Source organism: Cervus elaphus, chromosome 4 (assembly GCF_910594005.1).
Source record: "Cervus elaphus chromosome 4, mCerEla1.1, whole genome shotgun sequence".
Classification (NCBI taxonomy): domain Eukaryota; kingdom Metazoa; phylum Chordata; class Mammalia; order Artiodactyla; family Cervidae; genus Cervus; species Cervus elaphus.
This window is the reverse complement of record NC_057818.1, coordinates 68,228,289-68,251,359: the sequence shown is the minus strand read 5'-3', so window position 1 is coordinate 68,251,359 and position 23,071 is coordinate 68,228,289. Positions and strand designations below refer to the sequence as shown.

Below are 23,071 nucleotides of genomic sequence, written 5' to 3'. Positions count from 1 at the left end.
TCAAGCATTTCCCTTTGACGAACATGCAGAAGGGCTTCCCTGGTGGCTCAGACGGTAAAGAATCTGTCTGCAATGCAGGAGACCTAGGTTCGATCCCTGGATCGGAAAGATCACCTGGAGAAAGGAATGGCTACCCACTCCAGTATTCTTGCCTGGAGAATTCCATGCGCGGAGACTAGCATTCTTGCCTGGGAAATCTCCTGGACAGAGAAACCTGGCGGGCAACCCCCAGTCCATGGGGTTGCAAAGAGATGGGCACGGCTGAGCGACTAACTCTTTGACTTTCATGCAGAAAGAGTGCTCAGTCTTACCTGACTCTTTGCTGCCCCGAGGACTGTAGCCCGCCAGGCCGCTCTGTCCATGGGATTTTCTAGGCTAGAACACTGGAATGTGTATCCAGTTCCTACTCCAGGGAATCTTCCTAACCCAGAGATCAAACCCGTGTCTCCTCCATTGGCAGGCAGGCAGATTCTTTACACTGACCCACCAGGGAAGCCCCACCAATCAATTTCTTCAACCCAATTAGCTGCAGAGGACAGTGGCACAAAAGAGAAAAGTTCAGTGGGGTAAAAAAGATATTGGATGGAAAAAACCGTAATTACAATTTAACCCACTGTGTCCTGGAAAAATTACTGGGTCTGCACTTCCCTGGCAGTCTAGGGGATGAGTCTGTGCTTGCAATGGATGGAGTGCAGGTTCGACCCATGGTGGGGGAACTAAGGTTTCATAAAAGGAAACAATCGATCTAAGAAAGAAATGAAACATTTTACTCAGGCCAAATAGGATTATAACCCAGGAACATGCTCTCAGAAACCTCCAAGAACTGTTACGCTTGTTCAAGATCAAAGCATAATGATGTAGCATTATGTAGGTTTTTGTGACAGAAGGCTACTTTAAATGCCATAGATAATTGGCAAAATCTAGATCTGTAAGTACAAAGTGGTAGGTTATCATGATCGCTTACACCATCAAGGAGGCATGTTATCTTTTTTTAAAACAATAATTTATGTAATTTTTGCCAATGCTGGGTCTTCCTTGCTGCTTGGGCTTTTCTCTAGTTGTGGCCAGCAGGGGCTACTCTCTAGTTGAGGTGTGCAGGCTTCTCACTGCAGTAGCCTCTCCTGATGTGGAGCATGGGCTCTAGGGCACAAGGACTTCAGTAGTTGTGTGGCTCCTGGGCTCTAAAGCACAGGCTCAACAGTTGTGCTTATGGGCTTAGTTGCTCTGAGGCATGTGGGATCTTCCTGGATCACAGATGGAACCCTTGTCTCCTGCATTAGCAGGAGGATTCTTTACCGGTGAGCCACCAGGGAAGCCCAGGCACATTATCTTTTAAGGCATTGTCTTGTTGGTGCTAGGAAAATGTTGCTGTTTATGGGTTAAGCAGGTATTTCTGCGAATGGGGAGGTTTGGGGGGTGCATAATGCAGATATATGATATACAGTAGAGGGGAAAGGGAGGTCAAAGGACAGAGAAAATTTTTCATATTTAAATTATCCTTGACTTGCCTTAGAATACAAATTTTTACTGCATCAGTCATTAACTTTGAAAAATACAGACACTCAGACTTTAGGGCATCTGTTGATGTTGCAGTCAAAAGTTTCAGTCCATGGGATTTCCCTGGCAGTCCAGTGGTTAAGACTCCACACTTCCAATTCATGGGGTGCAGAGTCAATCCCTAGTCAGGAAACTAAGATCCCACATGCTGCTTGGTGCAACCAAAAAAAAAAAAAAAAAGACTCAGCCCTGCCTATGGAGAACTGTGACCAGAGTGAATTTGATCAATGGCCCGGGCTGTAATTATACATTTATTGGAAGCAATGGAGAACATGTTAAAGCTATCGAAGAAACATAATTATATTAGAAAATGTGGAAAATTATCCCAAAGGACCTAGTTACACCATCATACAGATGACAAATGGGGCTTCCCAGGTGGCACTAGTGGTAAAGAATCCTCCTGCCAGTGCAGGAGATGTAAGAGATGCCTGTTTGATCCCTGAGTGAGGAAGCTCCCCTGGAGAAGGAAATGGCAACCCACTCCAGTATTCTTGCCTGGGAAATTCCATGGACAGAAGAGCCTGGTGGGCTATTGTCCATAGGGTCACAAAGAGTCAGACATGACTGAAGTGACTTAGCACACACACATATATGACAAATACAACACAAGGATGTAAGACAAATCTTTGAAATAAAGAAAACTAAGATGCATAATGTAAATATAAAATGGGAGTATGCTGCTTAAGATTTAAAGATAATGATTATGAAAAATAAATTTTATAAAAAGTAGAAACATTGAATTTTAAGTTATTGGTATTTGTTAGTGTGAAATGTTAATGCAATTGTCATAATAAAAGAGAATTTGTACTTTATAGACATATTCAAAAGATTTATAAGAGTGGTGATGTGTCTGGCATTTTCAATGCTATAATATTAGAAATATATTTATTTTGAGAAAATGAAGAAGTACATCTTCATACTCAAAGTTGACCCATATATAACTAAAAATCCTTTTAAAATCATTTAAAATATTATAATTAACAAGAAATGATGGGCATGCATATATGCAATAAAATTAAAAATCAATATTAATTTTTAAGAAGCTTTCTTCTATTTTAAAATTTAAATGCAGTGTTACTGAAATACAAACAAAAATTTGAAAAACATGAACACTAAGAAATGTGATGGGAAAATGGAAAAAAGTCAAAACCTTTGAAATTAAACAGAAATTATGAAAACCACTTGTAAGTGATAATAGATACAAACCAAGTTTCTATATAAGAAGGCTATTATGAATAAAAATACTGAGAGGTCACTTACTTTATGCATTTCAAACAAAATACTATTGTTGCAGATCTTATTAGTTAAAGTTTACTTAAAAGAAATGTTTATTAGAATAAACTAAATGTATGGATGTGAGAGTTGGATTATAAAGAAAGCTGAGCACCAAAGAATTGATGCTTTTGAACTGTGGTGTTGGAGAAGACTCTTGAGAGTCCCTTGGACTGCAAGGAGATCCAACCAGTCTGTCCTAAAGGAGATCAGTCCTAGGTGTTCATTGGAAGGACTGATGTTGAAGCTGAAACTCCAATACTTTGGCCACCTCATGCGAAGAGCTGACTCATCTGAAAGGACCCTGATGCTGGGAAAGATTGAGGGCTGGAGGAGAAGGGGACAATAGAGGATGAGATGGTTGGATGGCATCACCGACTTGATGGACATGGGTTTGGGTAGACTCCAGAAGTTGGTGATGGACAGGGAGGCCTGGCGTGCTGTGGTTCATGGGGTCACAAAGAGTAGGACACAACTGAGCGACTGAACTGAACTGAAATATATCCAATAACTTATTCTGGAAGAGAAAACCATAGTGAGTTAATAGTACATAGCAGAGTGCCTGGGAACACACCTTACTGACATGTACATACTGAATAATTTATTGATGCATACATGTATTAAACTTGACTATCAATTTAGAGATAAAATATATAATGCAATAAAATATTAAAATAGATTGAACACTGAAATGGAAAAAATTTTCTCGTATTGGAAAATAATTTAATCAAATCTATACATGAAAAATCATACCTGTATGCATTGAGTAAAAATTTTCTCAGTGATTATTTTGATTTATATAGCATTTTATAAAATTGAACAAAATTAGGAAATTGGCAGTACAGTAAATATGCCAAGAAATTAGAGTAAGAGAAGTATAAAAAGGAAAAAAATCTGACCCTCTACAATGGATTGAAAGATACCTATCAGTGTGTGATCAGGGTATGATTTCTTAGAGTAAGCCATCTCTTGACTACTAGAAACCTACTGATTCACCATTGAATCATCAGAGATCTTTCCAGAGAGAAGAGAGCAAAATATTAAACAATGAAGATATTAATATATATATATATACAAAACATGACATCATACTTAGATAATCTTAGGCTTTGAGATTCTTTATATCCCTGATTATCTTGTTATCTGTATCTTACAATCTTATTCAAGTTGCATGACTTGCTTTCACTAAAAAAAACTGACAAGGAATTTTAACACTGGCACTCATCAGAGACATCTTAGTAAAACACTCCTACAGATTCCATTTTCAAATCATGCTCCCAAAAGATAAACAATGCATATCCAACAATTGACATAAATATCCACTCAAAAACTGAATAAAACAGCCTTCTTACTCTTTGTGGGGAACAAAGCTTTTAGAATGGACACTGTGAGGTTCAATGTGTTTGGTCAGCAATAAGAGCAAATATAACCCAGACAGTTTGTTAAGGCAAGTATAATAGATAAGGTGGCACCATGCCTCTTGGTTCCTCAGAATGCATCCCTTCTCTGTAACTCTGAATTTTCTGAGACATGCTCTATTTTTTTTTAATAATATGACATGGATCTGTGGATATTGGCTACTTACCAAATTTATACTTGTCAGGATAGCTGAAATGTCAGCAACTGTGTAGCGGTAAAAAGTGAGCACCCAACAAGAGATAAAAGTTGTTAATTCCATGATCTCATCTACTCGCTGGGAAGTGATTATCATTTTACCTATAAAAGGAGTGGTTGTGACTGCAAGGGTACATGAAAGTATCTTAGGAAAATAGCTGTAGAGTGAGCAAATTACAGAGTTATTAATGTTGATTAATTGAGTCATCCATTGGGCACTGTTGAAATCACTAGAAGAGAAAAAGGATTTGTGAATCCTGAGGAAAGGTTAAGTTTCAATGGGTGGTAAATGAAGGACACTGAGTTCTAAATTTGAGAGAACTGAGTCCATGATTATGCTGGAAACATGGCTACCATGAATTTCTTATTTCCACAAAGTGTGAATCCTTTCCATTTATGACATCTCTGAGGAAAACTAACTTGAAAGTCACATCATGTTATATTCCATTGGTAATCACTTATTAAATAGCTCATCTGCCTCAGAGGCTCATCTAGATAATAAGTTATATACATCAGCAACCAAAGAAAGGTGTTTTCATGCAGCCTTACTTTGCTAAGGACAGGATGTTTGAATTCAAGGAACAGAGTTTTAACAGTGCCTGCAACAAACCCTCGTCTGTGTTTAGGGAAACTTGGCTGTGGCCACTGCTGTAATTCTCTTTTAAATGACCTACTTTTTATTTTTCTTATGTAGACTGTATTTTAAAAAGAATATTTGTATTTCTTTGTTTGCTAATTGGGAAAACCAATTTGACTTGCAACAAGCAGAAGTTTAACATGAAAAATGAAATCAAAATAATGAACTCCCAGGGACCTTATGGGGTATGCTCAACACTGTTCCCTCTGTTAAAAAGGGACATTAGTTTCAAGTCCATGTTTGGATGCCCCCCCCCAAAAAAGTGGGGGATATTAGTAACAGTGGGGAAATTGAGATCTACCACTATACTGTATCAAAACTTTCTTCAGACAGCAGCAAGGGAAAAAGCAGGGAAAAAGGATCAGCAGCTTTCTCAGCATCCAGCCATGCCACTTGATGTCGTATCTGTGCACACTCTAAAATTATCTCCTCAGGCAGCACAAGAGTGTGGTCCAGGCCTTAAGCAATAAGCAACAATGGTGTAGCATTCCAGAGCCCATTTTAACTGGGATTGTATGGTTTAGGAAGATGCCCTTGGTGAACTGATAGCAAATGGCTTCCAAGAAGTACTGTCTGAATCACCCTATTCTCTGACACATCTATCATCCACAGCCCTGCAAACTTGGAACATGAGCAGGCTGGGCCAGTCAGCTCCTCTTCTGTGGAATCTGGAACAAGGACCTCAGACGTGCCAGAGCTTGCCAGGCACTCCAGTGAGGATTCGTGTTAAGGAGTGTGTTTTTTTACCAAAAGATCCTTGGTGCAGACACAGAGAGGTTGAAAGAGAGGATGCAGGTTCAGAACACATGCAGAGTGCAGGGAAGAAGGCTGGTGTGTGCCAATGGTCTTCTCAACCTGCCCCAACAGGCAGTGGGTCCACGAATGGAGCAGAGGCAAGCTGCTACCCAGTGAGACCAGGAGCACAAAGATCTCCATTATCACTTTCTGGTACCAGGTCCTCTGGGCTGTCTCTGCTCTTCCAAGCTGAAGGTTACAAACACCTGAGAAAGTTAAACCTCCTACCTGGTTGTTAGATGGTGTCAGAGGCTATCTGTCACTCAGCCGCTGAGAGTGGAGAGACCCAGCTCAGAATCACTGATTCTCGAAGGTTGAGCTCTCTGCTGTGCTCAAATGGAAGATGTGGCCTTGGGATATAATCAGTTGCAGCTGAGAGAAAAGCCTCCAGTGGAGGAAGCTACTGGCGGTAACAGACAAGGATATTCCAGTGAGAACTACAAGGGCAGATGGTACATGGGTAAATGGCTGTGTTGATGATTCCAACAAAGCTAAAGGCAGCTGGGACTCCTTGGAATTCTCTGTGTGTCTGCCTCAGGCTGAAGGCTTCATGTACCAAGGTAAATAGATTAAACATCTCAAGTTTTGGAGCTAGACTGAAGGGTATGAATCCCTCTTGACTCAGGCACTTCTCCATTGTGTGATCTTGGGGAACCCACTTCATCATTTTGACCCTGGGTTTTGCCAGTAGTAAAACAAAAGTTCCTACTTTCTCAGTTGTGAGAATTAAAGAGAATATGTTTATAAAGCAAACCCTGGAATCTTGGCACTCAGTGTGACACTCAAGTACTCAGTGTTTTGTTACTTTTATTGATTCTCACAGGGACCCAGGTAAGCACCTTCATCACCTCCAGGTCATTCAGCAAATAGGTTCAGGAAGCTCTAGTGAGTTGCCTAGAGATTCCCAGGAGGTGAACCCATACTGAGATACCAGCCCTCTGCAGCCTCTGCCTCCTTCAGGTGAGTGTGTCAGTGGCTTATCAGAAGCCCCATTTCTTTCTCAAATGCACTCAGCACCAGTGGGGCTCAGGGACTTTAGGGGAAATGAGGGGTGCCTGGCAAGGCTGGTGGGGAGGCCCAGTGAGGTTGTGGGTACAGTATGGGGCAGCAGATGGGTGCTCCAGCTCCACCTCCCACAGTTCATGGGTAGAGCCACATCTTATACCTGTTTTACAAGGGGAAACTGAGGCCCAGAGGTGGGGAATCATTTGCCTGTGAGTCATAATGATGTTTTGTGATCAGGATTCAAACCCAGGCTGCTTGAGCCAGCGCTTGGGGAGTCTGATTACTGCCCTATTTCCAGCCCAGCTGGGCTCTGAGATTCTTCATTCTGATGCCATCTTGTCCCCCTTCCTCTAGAGTTCTGCTCCAACCCAAATCCCATGATGATAGATCAGGAAACCAGGCAAACACTATTAAGCAAGGGTTTCTGGTTTTATTAAATGCTTGGACTTTAGAAAGTGATGGAGAGTACATTAGTAACACAGATTAAAAGTGAATGATATATGTGTCCATTACAGTGCACATAGCATAAAAAAAAACTGAAAAAATTAGAACACATTATTCTGTTATTAAAATACTCCATAAATTAAAAAGTCACAAAATGAGTGAAATTCCAGTATGACTTGGCTGTTTCACTGCTCTTTTGTAAAAGGAAGAAAATAGCCAAAACTCAGAGACTAGGTGACAAATATGAACATTTCACTAAAGATATAGAGATAGCAAATACATATCTGAAAAATGATCATGAATCCTTAGGGAAATGCAAATAAAACAACAGTGAGATAGTATTACAAACTTATCAAAAGGATTAAAATTAAGAATAACTGATCAGAAGGAAAATAAAAATTAAAAAAATAAAGATAAGCATATTCCTAATAAAAACACTAATATCCTGGAAGGTTATCCTCTACCCCATTTGTGTAGAAAGATATATATATATACACACACAATAGATTAAAGTGACAGCTTCCTTAAAGAAAAAAAGATTGACCAAACGAAGTATTCACTAGGATACAGGAGGAAATGGACCTCTCAAACACTGCTGATAAGAATGAAAAAAACAACAACAACAACAACAAAAAAAACCACAAAAATTCCCAGGCAGTCCAGTGGTTAGGACTCCAGGTGTTCACTGCTTAGGGCCCAGGTTCAATCCCTGATTGGGATATTAAAATCCCACAAGCCATACAGTGTGACCAAAAAAAGAAGAAAAGGTATAATTAGTTCAGATCATAATTTGATAATTTGTTTAAGTTAACACACAACTATCTTATGATTCACACTTTGCACTCTGAGTTATTGAAATAAAGATAAATGAAACATATATCCACATAAAGAATTATACACAAATATTTTACCAGCTTTCTTTTTCAATAGTCAAAAATTAGAAAAACTCCAAATGTTCATAAACAAATGAATGGATAATAGTGGTATATTCAAAAGTAACAATATTTCTTAGAAAAAAAAAGTATGAGCTGCTCATACATTATTGATGACTCTTCAAGGATTTATGCAACTTAAATAAAAGCAGAAGAGTAAATACTTTGATTCCTATCATGAATTCTAGAAAATGCAAAGAGATCTATTATAATGGAAAATAAATCAATGGTTACATGGAGGGCTGTGAAGGGCAAAGAAAGAGTATAAAAGGTCATGAGATAAATATACAGTAACATACAGTCATTACCATGACTATGATGATGGTTTTACTTCCATACATATGTCAGAACTCATCAAATAGCTTTTGAAATGGTTCACGATTGAAAAAAAAACCAACAACAAAAACCAAACTTCTATGTCCAACTTTCTGCAAAGGAGGTTTGGCAATCCTATATTCATTCCACTTTCTCAGGCCCTTTGTGGATCAGTTTTACCTCAAAGACAACAAATAGAATGAGCAACGAATGACCTTCCACCTGAGTCAACAGGAATGTGACCTGGGTCACAGATACATTTGTGGATGAGAATTCTCCTTTCTTCTATCTTTACTCTTTTTTACCTGCCTTGCTCTTGGTAGGACCTGGGGAAGAAATTCCCCTCAGCACTGCTGGCATTCCCTGTGAACAAGGGAAAATATTTATGCTGCTCCCAGAAGCAGTTGTCACAGCTGACCCCTCCTCAGGGTGATCTAAGTCTCCTGAAGCTCATCATAGCATCCAGGCCTGAAATGAGGAAAAGAAAGCCCTGCAGTCTTTCACAGGGGGCCATGGGCAGAAATGCAAATTTGGCAAAAACTAGTAAGCTAACTTCTGCCTCTGTATTGTCTCCTCTGAAGCACAGAAAGTTTGATACCCCCATGAAAGTTGCACACCTCTTCATGCTTGTAAAGCCCAATTCTGTTTATAAAACACATGACATGGTAAATGGAACTTCCAAGATTAAGGAGGATTTAAATAGTAACATCTTTGTTACTGTACAAACCAAAGCAATGGTCAGGCAGATCTGCCAGCAATGGCTGGCAATTCTTAATTGGTGACTTGGAAGCTAGAAAAATTAATCACTAGTATCTTCAGACCAACATGTCCCTGAAAATGGTGGTCCTTCTCTGCAAGCTGCCAGATGAACTTTTGATGTTCTCTGGGCCGATACTGTATCAGGCCCAGGCACAAGCTGCTCAGAAAGGGAATGAAGACATCCCAAGGGTTTAGGTTAATCCTAATTTCCTCCAACAAATGAGAGAACAGAGTACACTTCCCTGAGCATGCTGGGGTAGTGACTGATGCATACTGTGGAGACCTGCCAGATTAGAGGTGAAATGAATATGGCAACGGAAACTGGAAGTGATGTAAATCTATCAAGAGCAGATTAGCGTGCAACACAGTTACACGTGCTTCCCACATGACTGAAATTATGATGAAGAATCTCTTTACTCTTGGTGTTTGGATTTATGAGGCAATTAGTGTCTCACAGTTTGGTCCAGTGTCATTACACTGAACAAGGAAACTATACATTTCTTATACATCTAAGGCCTTTTTCCAGTGTGAATTCTCTGATGCTGAGAGAGGTTAGATTTTCGGCTAAAAGACTTCCCACATTTGAGGCAGTCATATGGCTTTTCTCCTGTGTGAACTCTCTGATGATAATGAAGGGTGGAACGAGAGGTGAAAGACTTCCCACATTCACTGCATTCATAAGGCCTTTCTCCTGTGTGAACTCTCCGGTGAATAATGAGGTGAATTCTTTGGGTAAAGGATTTCCCACAATCACTACATTCATGAGGCCTTTCTCCTGTGTGAACTCTCCGATGTCGAACGAGTATTGAGCTATTGGTAAAAGATTTCCCACAGTCACTGCACTTGTAAGGCCGTTCTCCAGTGTGAACTCTCTGATGGTAGCCAAGGGCAGAGACAGAAGTAAATGACTTCTCACATTCATTGCACTCATAAGGTCTTTCTCCAGTGTGAACTCTCCGGTGTTTAGAGAGGTATGAATTCTGGCTAAAGGATCTCCCACAATCCGTACATTCATAAGGCTTTTCTCCAGTGTGAACCCTCTGGTGTTGATTCAACTGGGAACTATCTCTAAAAGATTTCCCACATTCACTGCAGTCAAAAGGCCTTTCTCCTGTATGAACTCTCTGATGACAACGGAGGGCAGAGTTAGAGGTAAAAGACTTCTCACATTCGCTGCACTCATAAGGCCTTTCTCCAATGTGAATTTTCTGATGATAACGAAGGGCAGAGCCAGAGGTAAAAGATTTTCCACATTCGCTGCACTCGTAAGGCCTTTCTCCTGTGTGAACTCTCTGGTGTATGTTGAGATGATTTCTTTGGGTAAAGGATTTTCCACACTCATTGCACTCATAAGGCCTTTCTCCTGTGTGAACTCTACGGTGTCGGATGAGTATTGGTCCATTCGTAAAGGATTTCCCACAGTCACTGCACTCATAAGGTTTTTCTCCTGTGTGAACTCTCTGATGATAACAGAGGGCAGAACCAGAGGTAAAAGATTTCCCACATTCATTACATTCAAAAGGCCTTTCTCCAGTGTGAACTCTCTGGTGTTGAGATAGGTAAGATTTATGGCTAAAGGATTTCCCACATTCACTGCACTCATAAGGCCTTTCTCCTGTGTGAATTCTTCGGTGTATAATGAGGTGATTTATTTGGGTAAAAGACTTTCCACAATCAGTACACTCATATGGCCTTTCTCCTGTGTGAATTCTCTGATGATAACGCAGGCCAGAGCTAGAGGTAAAAGACTTCCCACATTCCCCGCATTTATGAGTCTTTTCTCCAGTGTGAACTCTCTGATGATAATGGAGGGCAGAGCTAGAAGTAAAAGATTTCCCACAGTCATTGCACTCATAAGGCCTTTCTCCTGTATGAACCCTCCAGTGTTCAATTACATCAGATTTTCGTTTAAAGGACTTCCTACACTCAGTGCATTCATAACTGATTTCTCCAGTGTGAACTGTCCGTTGTTGAATAAAGATGGAGCTATGGCCAGAAGACTGTGCACAATGATAGCACACATGGCAATTTTCTCCAGTGTTACTCCTCTGAGGATAAATGAGGACAAATTCTTGGCTAAAGGATTTCCCACATTTGCTGCACTTGTACTGCCTTGCCCCAGTATGAATTCTTCGATGTTGAATGAGGGCTGAGCTTCCTCTAAAAGACTTTCCACAGTCACCACACTCATAAAGCCTGTCACCAGTGTGAGCTTTCTGGTGCACAATAAACGAGGATTTATACTTGAATTTTTTCCCACATTTACTGCACACAAAACGCTGTCTTTCAGGGTAGGCACTCTGGTCCTGAACAAGTGTGTGTTTGGGGCTGAAGGCTTTCTTGCATTCTCCCTTGGTACAATGACTTTTTTTGCTTTGTAAAGTTTCCATGCAGTGGGTGACCGTATTTGGCTTCTCCCCAGTGTGACTGGCCTGTTGCTTCAGATGTTCTGAGGTGGTTTGGCAGTCATCCCCAACTTCCTTGCTGGTTAAAGGCTCCCTTGACGCGTGGAAATTGGAGCTCTTCACAAATGATGGCCTGTCCACACTGATTATGGGTGGTTTTTCTTGCTTGTGCTGCTCCTGGTGCTGCTGAGGGTCTGTACTGAAAGAAAATCCTTTGGCACATGCCCTACACTTCAGTAGTTTCTTGCTGTGTTGTGTTCCCTGCTGCTCAGCCAAATGGAAAATGCCTCTCAAGACTGGACCACACACTTCACAGGGGTGAATCTTCTGAGAAGATGAAGGTTCCTTGGAAGTCCTTGCCTGTGACACTGCCACAGAAACACTCTGTTCAAAGGAAGTCTCAACTTTCTCCTCTCCACTCCAGAAGCCTGAATGGAAAGAAATGCTGATGAGGAACACATTCACTTTATTGGAAGGGGCAACTCTCTGCACAAACATGCAAATGAAACAAAAAAAGATCTTGCATGTGGCAATGAAGATCCCATGAGCCACAATTAAGACCCAGCGTATGGGGCTTCCATGGTGGCTCACTGGTAAAGAATCCACCTGCCAATACAGGAGACACAAGTTTGATCCCTGGTCTGGGAAGATCCCACATGCTGTAGAGGAACTAAGCCCATATGTGCCACAGCTACTAAGCCTGTGCTCTAGAGTCCAGGAGCTGCAACTGGTGAACCCATGTGCCACAACCACTGAAGCCCATGCACCTAGAACTCATACTCTACAATGAGAAGCCTTTGCACTGCAATGAGAGCAGCCCCCACTCACCAGAACTAGAGAAAAAGCCCACACAGCAACAAAGATCCACCACACCAAAAATAAACAGAAAAACAAATTTTTTCAAAAGCAGTGGTTAAAAAACACAAGCAGGGTAATTATACTATGTCAGATGAGATACTCTTTAAGTAAATAATTGTCACAAGAGACAAAGGAGGTCATTACATAATGATAAAGCAATGAATTCATCAAGAGGATAAAAATTACAAATACATATATACCCAATATTGGAGCACCTAAATATATAAAGCAAATTTTAACAAACCTGAAGGTAGAAATAGATAGCTGCAATAATATTAAGGGTTCAATATCCCACTCTGGATAAGAAAGCGCTGGACTTGAATTGCACCTAAGACCAAACGGACCTAATAGACATGTACAAAAGATGCTATCCAATTATAGCAGAATACACATTCTTCCCAAGTGCATGTATCATTCTCTAGGAGACATTACATGTTGGGTCACAAAACAAATACTAAAAAATTTACAAAGATGAAAATTGTATCAAGTATCTTTTCAAACTACAATGGTATGAAACTGGAAATCATTAACAGGAAGAAACCTGGAAAATTCACAAATATTGGAATTTAAATGACACACTCCTGAATGACCTACAGGTTAAATAAGAAGTTTAAAAAAAAATATTTAGACAAATGAAAATGAAAACAACACACCAAAATTTGTGGGATGCAGCAAAAGCAACTGTAAGAGGATAGTTTAGAGCAATACATGCCTACATTAAGAATAAAAGAACTATCTCAAATAAACAGTGTATGCTTATACCTCAAGACATGAAAAAAAGAACTAAGATTAAAATTATCAGAAATAAGCAAATAACAAAGATCAGAGCAGAAAAGTGAAACAGAGACTAGGAAAATGATAGAAAACATCAATGAAACTAAGAGGGCTTTTTTTTTGGCCACAGCATGTGGCTTAAAGAATCTTAGTTCCCTGACCAAGGATCAAACCTGGGCCTCCTGGAGTGAAAGTATGGAGTCCTAACCACTGGACCACCAGGGAATTCCCAAGAGTCAGTTTCTTAGAAGATACGAGGTCTTTGGTTAGATTGACAGGCCTTTAGTTAGATGATGAAAAGAAGAGTGACAACTCAAACTCAGAAATAAAAGAGGAGACATCACAACTGATACTGCAGGAATACAATCTATCAGAAGAAATTACAATGAACAATTTGTTCCAATTTTGAACAAATTAGATAACCTCAAGAAATGAATGACATACCTATAAACATAAAACCAACCAAAACTAAATCATGAAGAAATAGAAAATCTGAACAGATCTATAAGGAGGTAAGGAGATGGTAAGGAGACATAATCACTAATAAAAAAATCCCCAACAAAGAAAAGCCCAGGACTAGACAGAATCACTGGGAAATGAACTTAATATTTATAGACTTAACATTAATCCTTCTCAAAGTCTTCCAAGAACTTGAAGCAGGAACACTTCCAAGTTCATTTTATGAGAACAGCATTACTCTGATATCAAAGCTATTTAAGCATAACACAAGAGAAGAAAATTATAGGACAATACCCCTGATAAACATAGATACAAAACTCTTCAACAAAACACTTACAAATCAAATCTAACAGCACATTAAAAGAATCATACATCACAATCAAGGAGGATTTATCCCGGGGATGCTAACAAGGTTAAACATCATGTGCAACATCAAAAAATGTGACAAACACATTATCACAATGGAAGATAAAACCCATAATCATATCTATACATGCTGAAAAAGCATTTGATAAAATTCAATATCTTTTCAAGATTAAAAACTCTCAATAAGTTAGACATAGAAGGAATGCACCTCAACACATCTGATACGGCTACAGCTAACATCACATTCCGGGCTTCCCAGGTGGCCCAGTGGTAAAGAATCTACCTGCCAAGCAGGAAACAGTTTTGATCCCTAAGTCAGGAAGATCCCCTGGAGAAGGAAATGGCAATCAGCTCCAGTATTCTTGCCTGGGAAATCTCATGGACAGGGGAGCCTGGTGGGCTACAGTCCATGGGGTCACAAAAGAGTCGGACACAAATCAATGACTAAACAACAACAACATTATATTCAACACTCAAAAGCTAAAAAGGTTTTCCTCTAACATCAGGAACAAGACGAGGATGCCCATCACTTCTGCTTTTATTCAACACAGTACAGGAAGCCCTAGCCAGAGTAAGTAGGGAAGAAAAAGAAAGAAAAGGCATTCAAACCAGAATTGCTGTCATTGTGCAGTTGCTAAGTCACGTCCGACTCTGTGCCACCCCTGGGACTTCAACACACCAGGCTTCACCATCCTTCACTATCTCCCCAAATTTGCTCAATCATGTTCAAAAAGTTGGTGATGACATCCAACCAGCTCATCCTCTGTTGCCCTGTTCTCCTCTTGCCCTCAATCTTCCCCAGCAGCGGGGTCTTTTCCAGTGAGTTGGTTCTTTGCACCAGGTAGCCTAAGTACCAGAGCTTCAGCTTCAGCATCAGTCTTTCACTGAACATTCAGGGTTGATTTCCTTTAGGACTGACTAGTTTGATTTCCCTTCAGTCCAACTGACTCTCAAGAGTCTTCTCCAGCACCACAATTTGCAAGCATCAGTTCTTCAGTGCTCAGCCTTCTTTATGGTCCAACTCTTACATCTATACATGACTACTGGAAAAACCATAGCTTAGACTATATGGACCTTTGTCAGCAAAGTGATGTCTCTACTTTTTAAAATGCTGTCTAGCTTTGTCATAAAGCTCTTCTTCCAAGAAGCAAGTGTCTTTTAATTTCATGGCTGCAGTCACCATTTGCAGTGATTTTGGAGCCCAAGAAAATAAAGTCTGTCACTGTTTTCATTGTTTTCCTGTCTATTTGCCATGAAGTGATGGGACCAGATGCCATGATCTTAGTTTTCTGATTGTTCAGTTTTAAGCCAGCTTTTTCATTGTCCTCTTTCACCTTCATCAAGAGGTTCCTCTTCACTTTCTTCCCTTAGGGTGGTATTATCTGCATATCTGATGCTGCTGATATTTCTGCTGGTAATCCTGAGTCCAGTTAGTGATTCATCCAGCCTGGAATTTTGCATTAGGTACTCTGCATGTATGTTAAATAGAGTGACAGTATACAGCCTCGTCATACTCCTTTCCCAATTTTGAACCAGTCTATTGTTGCATGTCTGGCTCTAACTGTTGCTTTTTGACCTGCATACAGGTTTCTCAGGAGACAGGTAAGGTGGTCTGGCACTGCCATCTCTTTAAGAATTTTCCAGACTTTGTTGTGATTCACATAGTCAAAGGCTTTGGCATAGTCAATGAATCAGAAGTAGATGTTTTTCTGGAATTCCCTTGCTTTCTCTATGATCCAATGAATGTTGGCAAGCTGACCTCTGGTTCCTCTGCCTTTTGTAAATCCAACTTGTACATCTATAAGTTCTCAGTTCACATACTGTTGAAGACTAGCTTGAAGGATTTTGACCATTACCTTGTTAGCGTGTGAAATAAGCACAGTTGTACAATAGTTTGTACATTCTCTAGCATTGTCCTTCTTTAGGATAGAAATGAAAACTGACCATTGCCAGTCCTGGGGCCATTGCTGAGCTTTCCAGATTTGCTGGCATATTAAGTCCAGCACTTTAACAGCAAGAATAGAAGAAGCAAAACTGTTTGTAGGCAGCACAGTCTTATATGTAGAAACCCCAAAATTCTACCCTACTAAATGAATTCAGTAAAGTTGCAGGACAAAAAACCCCAATATACAAATTTGTTTCAGTTGCTTTTATATACACTAGTAAAAACTGTCTGAAAAGAAAATTAAGAAAATAACCTTATTTTAAATAGAATAAAAAACAAAATATTCAGGAATAAATTCAACCTAGGAGTTGAGAAATTTATATTCTGAAAATTATACAACAATGATAAAAGAAAGTAGAGAAGACATAAATAAATGAAAAGATATCCAGTGTTCTAGGATTTCAAGAATTAATACTGTTAATTTTACCAAGAGCAATTTATAGATAGAAAACAATCCATATCAAAATTCCAAAGACATTTCCCACAGAAATAAACAATCCTCAAGTTCATAGGGAACCATAAAAAATTCCAAATAGCAAAAGCAATCTTGACAAAGAAGGACAAAGCGAGAGGCATCATACTGCCTGATTTCAAAGTATTACAAAGCTACAGTAACTGACACATTATGGTACTGGCATTAAAAAAGACACATAGATCAATGGAATTGAATAGTGAGCCCCAACTCTAATGGCAGAAAGTGAAGAGGAACTAAAGAGCCTTTTGATGAGGGTCAAAGAAGAAAGTGAAAAGTTAGCTTAAAACTCAATATTCAAAAAACTAAGATCATAGCATTTGGTCTCATCACTTCGTGGTAAATCAAAGGGGAAAAAGTGGAAGTGGTGACAGATTTTATTTTCTTAGGCTCCAAAATCACTGCAGATTGTGACTGCAGCCATGAAATTAAAAGACACTTATTCCCTGAATGGAAAATTATAACAAACCTAGATAGCATATTAATTAAAAAGCAGAGATATCACTTTGCCAACAAAGGTCTGTATTGTCAAAGCTACATTTTTTCCAGTAGTCATGTACGGATATGAGAGTTGGACCATAAAGAAGGCTGTGTGCCAAAGAATTGATGCTTTGGAACTGTGATGCTGCAGAAGACTTTTGAGAGTCAAATGGACTGTAAGGAGAGGAAACTAGTCAATCCTAAAGGAAATCAACCCTGAGTATTCATTGGGAGGACCAATGTCGAAGCTCCAATACTCTGGTCACCTGAGTCAAAGAGCTGACTCATTGGAAAACACTCTGATGTTGGGAAAGACTGAAGGCAGGAGGAGAAGGAGGCAGCAGAGGAGGAGATGGTTGGGTGGTATCACCAACTCAACAGACATGAGTTTGAGCAAACTCCTGGAGACAGTGGAGGATAGAGGAGCCTGGTGTGCTACAGTCCACTGGGTCGCAAAGTCAGACACAACTTAGTAACTGAATGACAACAATACAAGATCAAGCCAGGCATAACATTCCCTAAGCCAAAGCCTAAGGGAGTCAAGCCCTAACCCTCTCCAATTCTGTGATGACTGAGAGACGTGAGAAGCTGCAAAAAAAAAAATTTGATGCTAGCACAGATTAGTTCACGAGGTTCAAGGAAAGGGACTGTCTCCATAACACAGAAGCACAAGGTGAAGCAGCAAATGCTGATGTAGAAGCTACACCAAAGTTATCCAAAAGATCTAGCTAAGCTAATTAATAAACATTGCTACACTAAACAATAGATTTTTAATGTAGATGAAATAGTCTTATGTTGGAAAAAGATATCATCTAGGACTTTCACAGTGAGAGAGAAGTCAATGCCTGGCTTCAAAGGACAAGCTAAACTCTCTCGTTAGGGGCTAATGCAGCTAGTGACTAGATGTTGAAGCCAATGCTCCTTTATCACTCTGAAAATCTTGGGCCCTTAAGCATTATGCTAGATTTACTCTTCATATACTCTATAAACAGGACAACAAAGCCTGGATGACAGCACATATATTTATAACATGGTTTACTGAATAATTTAAGACTACTGTTGAGACCTACTGCTCTGAAAAAAAGATTGTTTTCAAAATATTACTGTTCACTGAAAATGTACCCAGTCGCTCAAGAGCTCTGATGGAGATGTATATTGTTTTCATGCCTAGTACGACAACATCCATTCTGTGGCCCATGGATCAAGTAGACTAGACTGCCAACCTTAAGAAATACATTTCATAAGGCTATAGACACCATAGATAGTAATTCCTCTGTTGTTGTTGTTTAGTCTCTAAGTCACGTCTGACTCTTTTGTGACCCCCAGTGGACTGTAGCCTACCAGGCTCCTCTATCCATGGGATTCCCCAGGCAGGAATACTAGAGTGGGTTGCCATTTCCTTTTCCAGAGGATCTTTCTGACCCAGGGATCAAACCCATGTCTCCTGCATTGGCACTTGGATTCTTGGCACCAAGAATTGCCACCAAGATTGGCACCACTGAGCATTTGGGAAGGCCTGATTCCTCTAATATATCCAGGTCAAGTAAATTGAAAACCTTCTGGAAAGGACTCATCATTCTAGATGCCATTAAGAATATTGATGAATCATGGGAAAAGATCAAAATATCAACACTAAAAGAATCTGGAGAAAAGTTGATTGAAGAACACTCTCATGTGTGACTTTGAGGGGTTCAAGACCTCAGTGAAGGAAGTAACTGTAGATGTGGTGGAAAATGCAAGAGAACTAGAATAAGAATGGAGCTAGAAGAGAACTGAATTGCTGCAATCTCAGAATAAAACTTTAACAGATGAGAAAAGAAAGCATCTTCTTGAGACAGAATATACTGGTGAAAATGCTGTTTAAAATGTTGGAATGATAACAAAGGATTCAGAATATTACATAAACTTAGTTGATAAAGCAGCAATAGGGTTTGAGAAGATTGATTCCAACCTTGAAACAATTTCTACTGTGTGTAAAATGCTATCAAACAGCATTCCATACTACAAAGAAATCATTCATGAAGGGAAGAGTCCATCCATGCAAGAAATTTCATTGTCTTATTTGAAAAAATTGCCATAGCCACCCCAACCTTCAGCAACCTGATTAATCAGCATCTTGATCAGCCAAAATTAAGGGAAGAGCAAAAAGATACAGCTCAGATGACAGTTAACATTTTTCAAGCAATGAAGACTTCTTTTTAACTAAAGTATATTTGTTGTCATTTTATATATAATGCTATTGCACACTTAGGCTACTGCACAGCATGAACATAACACTTACATTCACTGGGAAACAAAACTTTGTCACTTGCTTTAGGGTCATACTCACTTTTTATTGTGGTGGTCTGGAACCAAACCTGCAATGTCTGTGAGGTATGCCTTGCCTCTATCTGTATATGAATAAATGGACAGTCTGGTATTTATACGCAATGGAGTATCACTCAGTCATAAAAAAGGAAAGCATGCATTGATGAACCTGGAAGGCTTAACACAAAATAAAATAAGCCAGAAAAAAAAAAAAACAAAACTGTATGACTGAAGGAATGAAAGTCGCTCAGTCATGTCTGATTCTTTGTGACCCCATGGACCACAGCCCACCAGACTCCTTTGTCCATGGAATTCTCCAGGCAAGAATATTGGAGTGGGTAGCCATTTTCTTTTCAAGGGATCATTCCAACCCAGGAATCAAACCCAGGTCTCCTGCATTGCAGACAGATTCTTTACCATCTGAGCCACCAGGGAAGCCCAAATACTGTATGGTATCACTTATATATGAAATCTTGAAAAAGAGAGTTGAAACCAGAGAAACAAAGAATGGGGGCTCAGGTCTACAGAAAATGGTGGTTGATTATAAGGTGAATAAGCTCTGGGGATCTAATACAGCATGGAGACTATAGTTAATAATGCTGTATTGTACACTTCAAATGTGCTAAGAGAGTAGATCTTAAGTGTTCTCACACATATGAAAAAGGTAAATATATCAGGTAATGGATACGTTAATTTATTATAGTCCTCATTTCATAATATGTGTGTATATATATAAAATCATAGCATTGTATACATTCTTTTTTAAAATTTTTTGGCTGTCTTCAAAGGTCACACCACCTGTCATGAATGAGAAAGATGAAATCATAAGCATTCTCTGAGAACCCACAATTCATCTCACATCTTCACATCTATTCCAGTCATCCTCCCTCAGAGTTCACCACCTCAAGGTTTGTGGGATCTCAGTTCCCCAACCAAGAATTGAACCCAGGCCACAGCAATGAAAGAACTAATCCTAATCACAGGACCATTAGGGAACTCTCTGTACACTTTAAATGTATACAGTATTATTAATTATAACTCAATAAGAGAAAAGGAAAAGAAGAGATCTAAACACTACAGACAGAACCATAAAGGATATCCTTGAAAAACAGCCCATGATCCAGGTTATGACCATGACAATGCCTTCAACTCTTGGCATACAGAGACATGAGGAAACGTGAGATAATAAAAGGGAACAAAACCAGGGACACAGAAGTGCCATGGATCTGGATACACCACCTGGTCAGGGAAAAGGGAAGAAAGATGCAATCCATTAGCCTCACTGCAAGACTGCTGACTTCAAATACATCCGTATTAGGGTTGAGTACAGAAATCCCTATGCTTATTCAATTATTAGTATTGAAACTATATCAGCATCTCATTTAATCCTTACAATGACCCTGTAAAGGAAAACAGTAATATTATTTTATTCTTTTTGGAAATAATAATAATAATTGGGGCTACAAGGCGAGACAACGGCAGTGCAAACAACCCTGCCCTATCTATCAAAACAACCAGCCAGAAAGCTGAGGAAACAAACAGTGCCCAAGGTGCATGTGTTTGAACAGGGCACCCCTTGAGGAAAGGAGGGTGAGGCAGGATATAGAGCCTAGCCCAGGTCAGTCTGGGGTGGGTGACAGTCTTACCCAATGAGGATATAAGTGCATAGTTCTCCAGCATCACATCATGGTACAGGCGTCTCTGAGCCGCATCAAGGAGCTTCCATTCCTTCCAACTAAAGGACAGGGCAACATCCTCAAAGGTCACACCACCCTGTCATGAATGAGATAGATGAAACCATAAACATTCTCTCTCTGAAAACCCACAATTCATCTCACACATCTATTCCAGTCATCCTCCCCCAGAGTTCGTCACCTCAGGCTATGGTGCCAACGATGCCTGATCTCTCTTCACTGTCCCGTTAATCACTGTTGAGCCTTCAGCCACAAAAGGCGGTGCCCAGGAGGAATAAACTCCACCTAAACTCTGGGCCTGGCTTACAGGGCCCCATCCCTCCCACCAGGTAATTCCCCTGAGAACTCCCACATTGTGCCTCCAAGACACAGCCAAACATGGTCTCATCGCTACCCTTAAGTCACCAGCACCAGGGCCTGTGGGCCCTCAATTCGTACTTCCTCTTGATGTGCACATCAGCTAACCAAACCTCCTTCACATCTTCAGACCCCACAGTTGCACTCCCACAGCTCTCCCACCACCCTGCCCCACATCACAGGCATCTCTGTAGACTCACCTACATACCTGTAACATGACATTCAGAGAGTGCTTAACAAAATCAAACATGATCTAGTATTATCCCAGATCTCTGAGGGATCCCATACCCAGGAGAAGTCCTGAATGCTGTTTTGAAGCACTGCCTACTTTCCCTCTGAACTTTCAGTATTAGCCACCCAGAACCAGTGAGGGGCTGGGACATCCTCTCCTGCTTTAGGTAGGTTCCATATGTGCCTTTTCAACCTTCAGAACCTGGGGGGAAAGGAAGGCAACCATGGCCGGGCTCAATGTGTATCACCTCGCCTGTATCCCCACCTGGCACTGGAACCTAGTAAAGTCAACCTGACTAACCTCTGCGCTTCAGTCCTCAGTGCTGCCTCTTATCAGATCCTGAGCCCTTAGACAAGACTCAACTTCCTGTGCCTTTCTGTGTCACCCCATTCCAGTATGTTCCTTCTCAGAGCAGGTTTTGAAAACTTTTAAAGCCCTGACAGTGTTCCTTGTCCATTCAGAACTCTCCATGGTTTCCAAGTCCCTCAGAATAAAGGAACAACCTCTCCCTCTGCCAGGCCAGGCCTGATTATCACCTCACACTCTTGTTTACTGCACATATAAGATGGACCCAGGTTTCCCCATCCTCCTGCCTCAGTACGACCTCCAAGACTCTGAGCCTGGGGGTCCCTCCGCCTGTCACCCTCTTCCACGAGCCATCACACTGTCAGACACAGGACCCCACCCACGACCGCCCCACCGTTCTAGATCCCGCGGCTGTGGGCACTTGAGCAGGAGCATCGCGCTCGGAGCTTTAATGTCTGATGGGGTGAGGGCGGTGCAGGCCCGGAGATCGAGCGTTTACCTGAGGCGGGTCCCTCAGCGCCGCCGCCACCGCCGCCGCCGCCGCCATCTGACCGTGGCCGGAGCGGGTCCGGAAGCGGCCTGAGAACTCGGGCACTGCAGGGCCTCTACTGGGCCTAGCGCGGGTCACCCCGGGCGGCGTCGCCGAGTCTCAGATCTGCCTCTGTGCAGCGGTTACAGGCTCTCCTCTCGGACCCTCTCGGTGCGGCCACCTAGATCCCGACACAACGGTCTGCAGCCGGAAAGGACCCAACGGGCGCGAAAAAATCACTGCCACAACGAGGACGCCGGAAGTCCCTCCCCAAAGCGATAAGACGGCGCAGGAATCCCTCGCCCTGATTGGTCGTTGCCTTTTAATTGAAGCTTCTCTGCCTGCCCTCTTCTGGGTGTCTGCGCTCTAGCGGCGCAGTGAACGGAGTTATTGTTCATCTGAAGCATTGGCTTTGCAACCCCCTGAGGGACCGTGGCATCCACTCCCAGGTGGCACAGTGGTAAACAATCGGCCAACCAGTGCAGGCTTCGCTCCCTGGGTCGGGAAGATCCCCTGGAGATGGAAATGGCAACCCACTCCAGTTATTCTTGCCTGGG

At 41.1% G+C, this 23,071-nt stretch overlaps 1 protein-coding gene and 1 pseudogene across 1 annotated transcript; one reads left to right on the top strand and one right to left on the bottom strand.

The window, feature by feature from the left end:
• Nucleotides 1-7,290: 7,290 nt before the first annotated feature.
• LOC122692686 (zinc finger protein 345-like) lies at nucleotides 7,291-22,936 on the bottom strand. Its single transcript, XM_043900498.1, has 3 exons — nucleotides 22,485-22,936; nucleotides 21,043-21,169; nucleotides 7,291-12,163 (listed from the first exon to the last, which is right to left on the bottom strand). The coding sequence occupies exons 1-3, from the start codon at nucleotides 22,530-22,532 to the stop codon at nucleotides 9,840-9,842; spliced, it is 2,499 nt and encodes an 832-aa protein (XP_043756433.1). The 5' UTR covers nucleotides 22,533-22,936; the 3' UTR covers nucleotides 7,291-9,839.
• On the top strand, nucleotides 17,570-19,193 carry LOC122691444 (annotated as a pseudogene).
• Nucleotides 22,937-23,071: the final 135 nt, after the last annotated feature.